Source organism: Arvicola amphibius, chromosome 9 (genome assembly GCF_903992535.2).
Source record: "Arvicola amphibius chromosome 9, mArvAmp1.2, whole genome shotgun sequence".
Taxonomy (NCBI): Eukaryota; Metazoa; Chordata; class Mammalia; order Rodentia; family Cricetidae; genus Arvicola; species Arvicola amphibius.
The window spans coordinates 64,360,386-64,373,956 of record NC_052055.2 but is presented as its reverse complement, the minus strand read 5'-3'; the positions used below and the strand labels follow the sequence as shown (position 1 = coordinate 64,373,956).

General features: G+C 38.5%; 1 protein-coding gene across 1 annotated transcript in view; it reads left to right on the top strand.

Moving 5' to 3' along the window:
• Nucleotides 1-13,571, top strand: part of Kcnh8 (potassium voltage-gated channel subfamily H member 8) — a 463,803-nt gene that overhangs the window by 341,673 nt on the left and 108,559 nt on the right. The window contains exon 8 of the mRNA XM_038342973.1: nucleotides 3,561-3,758. Within this exon, the coding sequence (XP_038198901.1) occupies nucleotides 3,561-3,758 (198 nt within the window). The remainder of the gene's footprint in view (nucleotides 1-3,560; nucleotides 3,759-13,571) is intronic.

The window sequence follows — 13,571 nt, the reverse complement described above, 5'->3', positions numbered from 1 at the left end:
CAGGGTGGCTGTGGAGAGGCCCTGGATGCCGTTACAGTCTGATAAAAATGAAAGCAGAAGCAACTAGAATTGTGCAAGGGGCTGGAGTCAATGCCCTCTCCATGGACATGTGATTTGTTGGTGGTGCGCACCTCTAACCCCAGAACTCAGAGGCAGAGGCACATGGAGTCTGAGGCCTTGTCTCAGAGAAAGGAGTGGAGAGAGGAAGAAGGAGAAGAAGAAGACAATACAATGATGACAAAGAAGAAGAGCAGTGTGAGGGAGAAGGAGAAGAAGAGGAAGAAGAAGGAGAAGGAAAGGAGATTGCAGGCTCACACCAGGATGAAGGTCGTGAGCAGTTGCAAATGCATGGAAGTTCTTGCTTCTCTGCAGGCAGATGGCTTCAGCAAGCTTCCCAGATCAGGGGGTTCCTGACACTTTTGTTTCTCTAATACCTCTGTACATTCTTCCTTCCTGAAGAAAAGAAGGGAAAATAAGAAACTATATCCCAAGACTCTGCAAGCAAAGGGGTTGATATTTTCTTCATGTGACATCTTATTTAATGTCACTGTAATCCCATAGGTTAAACCAAATGTTTAAAATGAAAACATCATGAAACTGTCAGAGTTGAGATTTAGATCTGTGTTTCAATCTATGAACACTCTTTTCATGAAGTTTTTCTAGACAGAATGAGTGGCCATACCTTAGCAATGTCATACTTATATCCCATTGCTCAGCTTTCATCATAAATATAATACATATTCCCAAATGTCCATGCATTGTTATGTCCACTGTAATGTTGTCCTTGGTCTCACATTAGCATAAAATGATAACTGACTATACATTTATTAGTGAGATCCTCCATAAACTGAACTTCATGAAATCCCACTGTTATCAATGTCTTGCTAATGTTTTAAATGTGGTGGCTTCAAGCCCAATCCTCACATTAGATTCCGCTAGGAACATTTAAAGTCTGCCCGCAGCTATTCGGATTCAGTTCATGCAGGTAGGACGTAGGTGGACTATGTTGTTCTGTGAAAGCATTCCAGATGCAACTGACCTAAGAGCCCTCATTAGAAAAAGTGTAATTCAAAACAACTGGTACATTTACAAAAGCAGTTACTCTGCCCTCCCCCACCTAGTGAACAGGAAATGCTGAGCTTGGATAGGTGGGGGACCCCCAACAAGTCATACCAGGCCTTTCCTAGACCTTTCTGATATGAGCTGCAGGCTAAGGAGAGCTTCTCTGGTCACAAGGACACCAGCACTGATGATGCCTCCAAACTTCTCCCCTGCTACCAAGAAATCCTCAGCTACTCCCAGTTTTCACTTAATTTATCCAACTCAGCTCAGCAAACTATAACTTATATTACTACATTTTAAAAACTTAAAAAAAGAATTCCATCTTTTTCTGGGCAGCCATTAAATGAAGGTGTTATAATTGGTAGTTTTTCAAAGTCATATAAAGCCTGAATGCTTATCATAGAGAGAATTATAAAACAGAAAATCTGAAATGGCATATGTTTCAAATAAAATGTTTTATGCTTACCGAATAGTTTAATTTATTTAACTGTGATTACAAGAATTGTGATTTTTAAAAGATACTTTCTGCTCTTGTATTATTTTTCATTTTTTGAGATTATAATTAAACAATTTCCCCTCCCCTTTCCTCCCTCAAAATCTCCCCTTATACTTCTCCTTCCTCTGCTTCATATTCCCAGCTCCTTCTTCTTTAACTGCTGTTGCATGCAGATGCATTCTTAGATACATAAATGCAAGCTTCTCTGTCTATAACGTTACTTATTTGCATGTGTTTTCAGGGTTGATCATTTGGTATTGGACAGCCCATTGGTGTGATTGTTCCTGGGGACGCCTGTTTCCCCTACTCGTAGCATTGCTTAGTGGCTCATGGTTCCTTGTGTAGGACTGAGGCCTTTGTGGACTTTCCTCATGCACTCTGGTTATAGCTATTGCTGTCCTTGTTTGCTCATATTTAGGCAGTCTCACTGCAAACTCTCCCTTCCTATGAATCTTACAATCTTTCTGCCCTTTCTTCAGCAATGATCACTGAACCTTTTATGCAGGCATTTTATTGTAAATGTATCCATTGGGACTAGGCTCCATAGCTGTATTTTGGTTTGTAACATGAAGGGGCCATGCCTGCTTGTTTGTTGGGGTTTCTGTCCCACCTGGTATCCCACAGCCGGCAAGCCCCAAAGAAATAGCACAGAGATCTCTATAAGTTATAAAAGCTGATTGGCCAATTAGCTCTGGCCTCTTACTGGCTAACTCTCACATCTTGATTAACCCATTTTTCTGATCTATTTTAGAAATGTGGCTCATTACCTTTTTCAGTGAGGCAGATCACATCCTGCTGCTTCGGTGGTCTGGGCAAGAGTGACAGGAATCAACTTCCTCCTTCCCGAATTCTCCTGTTCTCATTACATTTCTCATTACATCATTTCTAATTCCTGTCTGGTTTTTCCGCCTATATTTTCTTCCTGGCCAATCAGCATTTTATTTAAAACATGATCGACAGACATGCGGGACAGACAATTCTCCCGCATCATTGGTTGGTTTTGATTTTCTATAATGATCTGTGTCTGATGCAAAGAGAAGTTTCCTTGATGAGGGATGAGGACTGCACTAATCTGTAGGTATAAGACAAACACTTAAAATGCAGTTAGAAATTGTGCTGGCCTAGTAATGTGGTGGTTGTAGCTTCTCCCCCAAGATCCATACCTTCACTAGCCCTACATAGCTGCCCAGGTTTAAAGTGATTTTGTGTTGCGTTTCCATTGTAGATGATACTAGCATTATACATACTATTCTCTCAGTCAATATAGATTTTATAACTGAGTTTATTTAAATATTTAAAGAATCTCCCTTGATAATGTTACACTGGATCCTAAAACCATGCTGGGGCATCAAATTATGTTCCAATACCTCTTATATGTCCAGGTTTCCTGCTCTCCAGCCCCTAACCAAGAGTGAAGTTTGGAAGAGATCTGCAGAGTAAAGCAAGGAGACCTAAGATAACTAGTTCGTGATTAGAAGGTCACTATGTATCCACGAATTAAAGAAATGGTGAAGGTTTTACCCAACAGAAGTAAAGACCCTATCTGTGAGGCTGTTTATCATGTAGAATTAAAGCATGTACTCAGGAATGGGCTGTAGCTTGCACAGTGGTAGGATTGCCTGGAAAGGCAAGGCTGTCTCCATTTCAGCACCCAACAGACAACCAAAGTAAAACAAAATGCGATTCTGCCCTTACATACCTTTAAAATGGCAGTTGAGATGAGTTTCATGGGACATGAGTGTCACTCACAGGTGCTAAGGTCTCTATTTCATCCACTGCAGCCACCAAATACTTTGGTTACCTAATTATCATATTTTTTATTGCAATGAATAAAAGTGATACTTCTGATTTTATAGCAATGATATATAATGTATGTTTAATTTCCTTTTTAACTATCTCCCCCCCCCCAATCACACTGCCAATTTTCCATATGTAGATACTGACATGAGCTAAACTGGGATTTGTTTTCAGTCTGAAACCTATCTTTTTACCTTGATTATAGGCTGGCTTCATGAGCTGGGAAAGAGGCTGGAATCTCCATACTATGGCAACAATACGCTGGGGGGCCCGTCCATCCGAAGCGCCTACATTGCTGCCCTGTACTTCACTCTCAGCAGCCTCACCAGCGTTGGATTTGGGAATGTGTCTGCTAACACGGATGCAGAGAAGATCTTCTCCATCTGTACCATGCTGATTGGAGGTAAGGAATCTTCTTCTAGAACAGGAAAAGAAACTCAGTCTCCAGGTGCCCTCTTGAACATTTTGCTCAGGTCTGAAACATATTGCTTGATCCTGGAATAGAACCTAACTAGAAGCACTAGCTAGGAAATAAGCAATAGGAACTTTAATGGACATGTGAATTAGCAGATACCAAAGTGGTGTTGATGAGTCCACATTCTGGGCAGATGAAAGCCTATTTGGGAAGAGCAAATGTTGTTTCTTAGAGTATCATTTATCGCTCAGGAATTCCCTCAATGTGAATTGTAGGTATGTGGGGTACTTGAGGCAAGTCTGTGGGGGTCAACATTGTTCCATATAACCAATACCTTACTGCACCATCTCTTACTAGCCTTTGGTATTCAGTTTTAAAAAACCGGGGTTTGACTCTACAAACCTTTCTACTTTGGCAGCCATCTTCACTTCTGCCGGTAGGGGCACAAGTGAGAGACTGGTAGGCAGGAAGAGGGGCAAGGTTTTGCCTGCTTTGGGGGTGCAGGCTTTCTTTCAGGGGAGACAGCCTCCCCTCAACATCAATAGCTTTCAGATTCCAGTCTTCACACATTTCTCAGAGATCTCTGCACTCTGAGGCTGCCCACCACACCTCAAGTCACAGTTAGGGTTGTCTAAGCCTCTTCACCTAGTGTGTCCAGCTCTGGCATCTCCCTCAATTATGTCCAGTGACCTCCACACTTCAGCGTTCTGCTTAAGCAGCCTGTTACCAACCAGCCTAGCTCCCATGTAAAGTGTTTCACTGAAATATTCAGTGTAATTTCTCCTTTCTGAACCTGAATTGACACAAAGTTGTCATTGCTGTTGCTGACCTTTCAAAGGACTCATCTAAAGCTTTGGGGATTAAAGTAACTTCACCAAATTCATAGCCAGTAAGTAAAGGTGGCACTATTTGAACCAACGTGCATATTTCTGTGTTTCAGTACATAAAGGGAAACTTTACAGAACAAGGTACTGCTGGTAAGGAGCAGGTTCAGAGCTGCACACCCATCTGGGTGAAATAAGCGTTCTTAGACCAGACTTTGTTAGCACTGCATTTCCCTAAAAGCCATCTTACCATATCCACTACTGCCCTCAATCCCAAACATCAGTCAGCATCATGGGGGATAGCATGTAGAAACTATATCAGTTAGCACCACGAATGACAGGATACAGAAAGTCTGTCTGTTCGTATCACAGGGGATAGGATGTAGAAAGTATATTTGTTAGCATCATGGAAGATAGGATGTAGAAAGTATATCAGTTAGCATCACTGGAGTCCGGATGTAGAAAGTATATCAGTTAGCACCACAGATGACAGGATGTAGAAATTATATCTGTTAGCATCATGGGAGATAGAGTGTAGAAAGTACGCAGTACTTACAGAGGTCTTCATCCACACGGTGAGACTAATATCTTAACACAGCCTTCCTTGGGAGCTTATGATCTGGCTTACAGGAAGAATCTGAAATTTATGGAGTTTGAACAGCACCAGGCAAAGAATATTTAGTGCCAAATCAGTGAGGAAGCTGAGAAGCAATAAACAAGGAGAGCCAATATCCTCGGAAAGAGCTGCTGAGGCAGCATGCTGAGACTACAGCAGTTTTAACAGACTCCTTGTTGATGCCAAGCACAAACAACCTAGAGAGCAGAGAACAAGAATTCTCGTTTCTAAAGAGCTACAAGTTGCCAGAACCCATGGTGGGTACTTTACATCTAGACTCATGCTTCACAGAATCCCACTCTCCACAATCACCCATCTGTTCTGTCTAACAAAATGAGATACACTTTGCAAGTAAGTAGAATATATATCTACTGAAAGTTGCCCATGTGTTTTCTTACCCGGATGGAAATGGTGTGAAATGCTCAATGTTAAATCCTACTAGTTTGTACATTTTAGAAATCTGTTAGACAACTGGGAATACTGTTTTGACCAACCTGAGTGATCTTTGACCAGAAATTGTCAAAATATAATATATTCCCTGCTTCTCCCTGAACAGGGAGCCATACTGGTCACAAACTCATAATATAGGGGATATAATTTGATAATGTCACTTTGTTAATTCTTTGTTAAATTTATTTTGATCAAACTTCCTGTTACAAAAGCATTATGTAAGTGCCATTGGAACTAACAGCAGGTAGAAACAGCAGATTGCTCTCATGTAAAATGACCTAAGTACATTGAATTCTTAAGGCTTTTTTATTTGTGTTTGTGGGAATAACTATATAATATTGTGAGAATTACCCTGGGGTAAAAGAAATAATGCCCAAATTTTAATATCTCCCAATTAAAAATTACTTGCACATCATTGGACACTAATTATAAAAACTCACAACGTAGGGTACTTTATCCATGTAATTCTGATAGTGCTATGAAACAGATATTAATCTCCTAAATTACACTAAAGTCCACAAAGTCTAATATGATTGCCAGGACTCAGAGATCTGACAGGTTTGGGAAGCATCCATTGTGTCATATTTTAAGAATTATTTTATTTACTTAAGGCTTATTAATATAAACAAGTGATTTACATTTTAAAAAAGTAAAAGTTAAAATTTAAAGTGTATATTAGGAATCTATAATCCCAAACAGAGCTGCAGAAGCTGGTAACAGTAGAAATAGTCACTATGACAGTAGGCAGCTGCACTGTTGAAGGACAAAGGGAATAACACCCCTCAGATAACTATCTAAGATAAAGCTACACCAATGAGTAGCTGAGTAAAGCGAAACCAGCCTAGGAAGATGGAAAACTCTTTGCTCCAAAATCTCTTCAGAAGTTTCACATGTTTTATAATTTGCACAAGGCTAAACTTAGATTTTAAGGGACTAGAGAGATGATTCAGTTGTTAAGAATACCTGCTGTTCTTGTAAAGAACATGGGTTTGATTCCTAGCAAGCACAAGGTAGCCCACAACTGTCTGTTACTCTAGTTCCAGGAGATCCAATGACCTCTTCTAACATCTGTGGGCACTAGGCATGCACATGGTATACAGACGTACATGAAAGCAAAAACACTCATACATATAAAATAAAAATAAATAAGCCTAAAAATTTTTCTATGTTGATATTCACATATATACTCAATATAAGTATTTGTAATTATGGAGTGTATATGGTAAGAGTATTTTAGTGATATATAGTAAGAGTATTTTTAAGTGCACAGTAAAGAAATTAAGCAAAATTATTTTAAATTTTATAGCAAGAAAAACCTAAAAGACCTTGAAAACATCCATTAAATAAATAAAAGGTTCAGATAACTCTTTGTAAGATAATAGTAAGTTAACATATAAATATCAATTACTTGCATATCTAATAGTAACATTTAATAACAAAGTGAAATACAAAGCAACACAGGAACTTCAAATGTGGAGAAAATTTTTTAACTATAATTCTGCAAAAGTATACTGAAAACTACAAAGCACTTTTTAACAAATTTTACAAATGGTTTTAGATTTTTGAAGGTATACAAAGTAAGGAGTCCAATGTCACAATACTGGTTTTACCCAGTTAAGTTAAAGTTCCCATGTGAACTCTAAAACAAAAGTCAAAGCAGCCTTGTGTCTGTATGCACGTGGGGCTGCAAATGGACAAGTGTTTTTAAAAGACAGTGGGAATTGGAGTTGAAACTATCCAAAACAAAGCATGAATAGACACAAAATCAGAAGATCTACATTCGAAGTACCAATGTGTATTGGAAAGTTACAGTCATTAAGAAAATATGATGTGTGCTGGGCGGTGGTGGCACAAGTCTTTAATCCCAGCACTCAGGAGGCAGAGGCAGGCGGATTTCTGTGAGTCTGAGGCCAGCCTGGTCTACAAGAGCTAGTTCCAGGATAGGCTCTAAAGCTACAGAAAAACCCTGTCTTAAAATAACCAAAAACAAAAAGAAGGAAGGAAAAAAAGAAAGGAGGGAAGGAGGGAGGGAGGGAGGAAGGGAGGAAGGGAGGGAGAGAGAGGGTGGGAGAGAGGGAGGAAGGAAATATGATGCGGGGCAAAGGGTAGACCCATGAGCTGCTGACACTGAAGGTCACTTCAGGTACAGCAGTGACTCTAGACTACAGGTCAAGGATGATGGCATGGCCGGTGTGTGGTATTGGGAACCAGACAAAGGTGCTTGCTGTCAAGGCTGACAATTTAAGTTCAACCCTTGGAATCCACAAGGTGGATGAAGAGAACAACTCCATGGGTGATCTTCTAACATTCACTCATGCACCATGGTACATTCACACTCACATCCACACCCAAATAGACATACACACAAAAATAAATAAATAAACAATAAAATGTTTTTTAAAGTAAATGTTGCTGTGTCCAATGTATAGCTTCTTGTTTAAGGTAACCTGGACCCCTACTAAACATGAAAATTAACTGCAAATGAGGTTTTGAGATAAACTTAAAACAATCACCAAGAAGACATCATTAGTGCATATTCTCATGAGCCTGAATTTTGTGTTTCTAAAGTATGGCACAGATAACTCATTGTCTTTACAAAGAACTATAAATTGAACTGCAGCATCTCTCCTTATCAGAATACATTACTTAAAGCTTGATCAAGCATCTGCAAGAGTTTAGATACTGGCAAACATTTACCATCCAAAAGACTGCTTCCTGATATATTTTCTTAAAAGGTATACAAATCTGTAAGGAAAAATTAAGCACACCTGAAAATCTGTTTCAAGAAAAGATTTTCAATATTTGAATAAACAATAAGCTTACTAAAACACTGCTCAGTATCATTCATGAAGATGTAAAGTAAAACCAGAAGTAAACACCATATTGCATTCACAAGAAAGCACTGGAGTCTTCTGTGCTTTGAGGATAATCTGTGCTTCAACCTCCCTATGCTCTTCGTGGTCATTTCTATCCAGTCAACAATAATGTTATCAACATCCATCAAATCTGAATACACCTGTACTCGGTGACCCAGTGATTCCCCTTCCATGTATATAGTCAATAGAAGTATGTGTTTGTGTCCATGTGCGTGCATGTGTGTGTGCCTAAGCATGTGTTGTGTACATTTATGTTCATTTTTTATGTATGAATGTGTATTTGTTGCATATTGGTTTCATAGGTTTCAACACATTATCATCAATTCTACTACTTTGGGTCAATGAGTCAGAACAGATGCCAAGACCCTGTGGAGGAGGAGAAGGAGGAGAAGATACCTTTAAAAGACTTATTTTCAGATCCTCCCTCAGGAAATGCCAGGATGATAGAAGAATGCCATCAGCAGAATAAACAAGAAGTTTATGAGACAATTTTATCCCTCAGAACTATACCAGAATGAAGACGAATTGTCCTTCAAAGCTATAGATGAATCACAAACTCAATGCTGAGCAGAGAAGTTAGATTACATCCTGTATGATTTTGAGTAGAGAAAACTCAATAGTTGATCAGTTTATTGGTTGCAATGTGATTTGTGTCACCTTTGGTGAGAAGGGTGATTAGTGGCTCTGAAGGACATGAGTTTTACATGATGGGTTATGAATCTAAAAGGCCATTCCATGCTCATGATCACTTTGTGAAACTTTATTGAACTATACAGTCAGCATTATGCATCTTTCTCTGTATGTGTGTGTGAGTGTGTATGTGAGTGTGTGTTGTGTGTGTCTGTGTGTATATGTGAGTGTGTGTGTGTCTGTGTATGCATGTCTGTGTGTGTGAGAGAGAGAGAGACAGAGACAGAGAGAGACAGAGAGAAAGAGAGAAAGAGTATTAGTTTGGTTTTACCTTGTAAACTTAAGGCAGGTGAGCTAAAAGCAATGTAGCTATCAAGTGAGAATATGAGCTGCAGAACAGAGCCAAATTCTTATTTATCATATCAGGCTGTTTTCCATTTGTGTCAACAGAGTGATCCAAGTAATTGGAGAAAGTAATATTACTTAACACATTGATGATAACCACAAGGGCCTAAGATTTCAGAAGGCTACCTTTTTCAAGGGAAATGGTCATGAATTTTCTGAACCAGTCATAAAATTTTAGGTTCTTATTTATAGTTATAAATCTATAAATGATGCTGCAGAGTTGCAATAGATTCATTTAGCTCAATAAATATTTATGCTGCATGGGAACGATGCCAAGTGTGCTCAATGGTTGGAAACAGAGATCACTAAGGATAAATGCTGCCCTTCGAGTTCACAACTTAATGATAGGTACAGGTGTCCAAGCAGATCAGAGACCTGTTACCTGGCTTCTTTAGAGCTTGTTTTGTATTGTAATTCACATTTAGAAAAACTGGTAGACATACAAAAATTCAGAATTATGAATAATGTATGACCAAAATGTAGTTTTTATGTATATTTTTCTGAAATAGTTAATAAAGCAATATATATAATTGCTGACACCAAACAGAAATTTTTCAAAATCTTTGATTTTTTTCTTTAAAACTTAGTACTAACTGCCTGGAGTTACTTGATAAGTTTACTTTAGTTTATGTGCCAATCAGCTAAGCCTTGATGGCCAGATAAAGCTTCCTGGTACAGATGGCTCACCATTGAGAAATGTTTAGCTGCAATGGAGCATTATTTTCATACTTCCTTTGGGTCTGCCAACTTAGCACTCCCTGGCACGATTTTATGTTTTGAACCTAGATATAATCTCTTAAGTTCAGGCCATTCTTAAGATGTCTTTAAAACATTTAATTCAACCTTTAAGGAATCCTTCTCATTTTGTTTTGTGTGCCTCCTGACATTCACAACCCAGTATTAACCCAAGGATGGTTAATAAAGAACAGAAAATTCCTGGTCAATGAGGAGATAGGAGAAAAGACAGGAACCAACAGGATTATCTGAAAGTTGAGATCTGATCCTGAGTCCCTATATAGAGTCTGCAACCACAGTAGAAATGCTGTTAAAAGCACTGGCAATAGTTTCATATGTGAGAAAACAATGGTGCCCAAGTTCAAGGAAGAAAAGAGAATACAGCAAGAGAAAAGAGAAAAGTCGATAGCCAGTCCCAGGCTGTAGTGTGGTCTTCCAGTCCTATGAGTCCTGTTTACGTCTTCCTGAGATCACAACTGGGAAGGTTCTTTCAAAGACCTGATACTAAAATAAAAATGTGTGAAATGCATTTTATGCAAAGGTACCACACAAAGTGAAAAGAGCCTTCATCTTACTCGGTAGGTCTAGCACTCAAGATAGATAGATAGATAGATAGATAGATAGATAGATAGATAGATAGATAGATGATAAAGAGACAGATATAGAGATAAATAAATAGATAGGTGATAGATAGATAGATAGATAGATAGATAGATAGATAGATAGATAGATGATAGACAGACAGACAGACAGATGATAGATAGATAGATGATAGATAGATATATAGATAGATAGATAGATAGATAGATAGATAGATAGATAGTTAGATGATAGATAGATGATAGATATAGAGATTTAGAGATAGACAGACAGACAGACAGATAAATAGATAGATTATATATATAATCAAGTTTCCTAAGAGAGGAAAAAGTGAGTGATAATTTCCAAACTGACCTGGATACAAAAGTTTTGAGTCAAACTTTCACAGCAGATGGAATTATTTTGCCTGACAGTTTCACATACACTTTCTACCAAGACAGAACAACAGAATGAGCTTCAGTGACACAACTGGGGGAGCTATAAGGACTGGGGTTTTATTTTCTAACTTCTTAAGTTAGAAGTGGTTTCCTGCTCTACCAGAAGATCCATCAGTGGGGTGAGTGAGAGCCTGACCCACAGCCTAGAGATGGAGAACAGACATTCCTCAACCCCCTATACTTCCTGGTCTTCCTGCAGGGGCTAGGTTACTGCCTCTCCCTTCCTATCCCATCCCAGCTTGCACCCAGAACTACCTCCTCTTCTTCCTCCCCATTTGGGGGCCATAAAATCCCCCAGCTCAGCCTGTTTGGGCGCTGGAACCCAGTAGTGAGCACAACCAGGCAGGTGGGAGTTCCTTTGTTTAAACAGCCTGCCTGCAGCAAGTTAGGCCTTTTGTCTGCAAGCTCCCTGGGCAGCAAGGAGAACTGAACCTGTAAAAGAAGATCCATAGGGGAGTAGTCAGAGGAAGAGATGGGCAGGCACCAATGCAAGAATTCCTCCAACAATTTGAAAAACAACATGAGAGCACCAGAACCCAGCAAACTTACAACAGGAGGACGTGAACACCTTAATCAAAAATATGTAGAAAAAATTGACTTTATGAAAGTGATAGAGTCCATTAAACAGGAGGTGAAAAACTCCCTTAAAGAAATGGATGAGAAGAATAACAAAAAGTTTGAATAATTGAGTAAATCCATAAATGATATCATAAGAAACCAAGGAATAACAATCAAACACATAATGGAAACAGTTCAAGACTTGAAAATTGAAATGGAGTCAAGGAAGAAAACACAAACTGAGGGTCAGCTGGATATGGAAAATCTAGGTAAATGAATAGAGATTACAGAAACAAGCATAACCAACAGAATACAAGAGAGAAGAAAGAATCTCAGATTTTGAAGATACAATAGAGGAAATAAACACAGTGAACAAAGAAAACAGCAAATCCAACAAATTCTCATCACAAAACATTCAGGAAATCTGGGACACAATAAAAAGACCAAACCTAAGAATAATAGGCGTAGAAGAAGGAGAATAACAGCTCAATGGTCCAGAATATATATTTAATAAAATTATAGAAGAAAACTTTTCCAACCTAAAGAAGATATTCCTAGGAAGGTTCAACAAGCATACAGAACACCGAATAGACTGGATCAAAAAAATCCCCTCGCCATATAATAATCAAAACACAAAACATACAGAATAAAGAAAGATTGTTAAGAGTTGCAAAGAAAAAAGGTCAAGTAACTTATAAAGGTAAACCTATCAGACTTACACATGACTTCTCTATGGAAACCATGAAAGTCAGAAGGTCCTAGAGAGATGTTCTGCAGAAACTAAGAGACCATGGATGCAAGCCGAGACTACTATAACCAGCCAAGCTTTCATTCACTATAAATAGAGAAAACAAACTATTCCAGGATAAAAACAAATTCAAACAATACGTAGCCACAAATCCAGCCTTACAGAAAGTAATAGAAGGAAAATCACAAACCAAGGAGTTCAACAATGCCCACAATAACTTAGACATCTAGCGACCCCTCACCAACACAACTAGAAGAAGGGAAACACACAAACTCTACTACCAAAAAAAAAAATAATAACCAGAGTTAACAACCACTGGTCATTAATATCACTGAATATCAATGGACTCAATTCACCTATAAAAAGGCACAGGCTAAGAGATTGGATACGAAAACAGGATACAACATTCTGCTGTTTACAAGAAACACACCTCAACCACAAAGACAGACATCTATTCAGAGTAAAGGGTTGGGAAAAGGTTTATCAAGCAAATGGACCTAAGAAACAAGCGGGTGTGGCCATACTAATTTCTAACAAAGTTGACTTCAAACTAAAATCAATCAGAAGAGATGGAGGGGGACATTTTATACTCATAACTCATATACTCATACTCATATACTTCATCAGCATGAAGTCTCAATCCTGAATATTTATGCCTCTAATATAAAGGCATCCACTTATGTAAAAGAAACATTGCTAGAACTCAAGGCAGCCATCAAACCACACACACTAATAACAGGAGACTTTAACACTCCTCTCTCACCAATGGACAGGTCAATCAGACAAAAAACTAACAGAGAAATAAGAGAATTAATGGAGGTTATGAATCAAATGGACTTATCAGACATCTATAAAACATTCCACCCAAATAGAAAAGAATATACCTTTCTTCTCTGAAGCTCATGGAACCTTCTTGAAAATT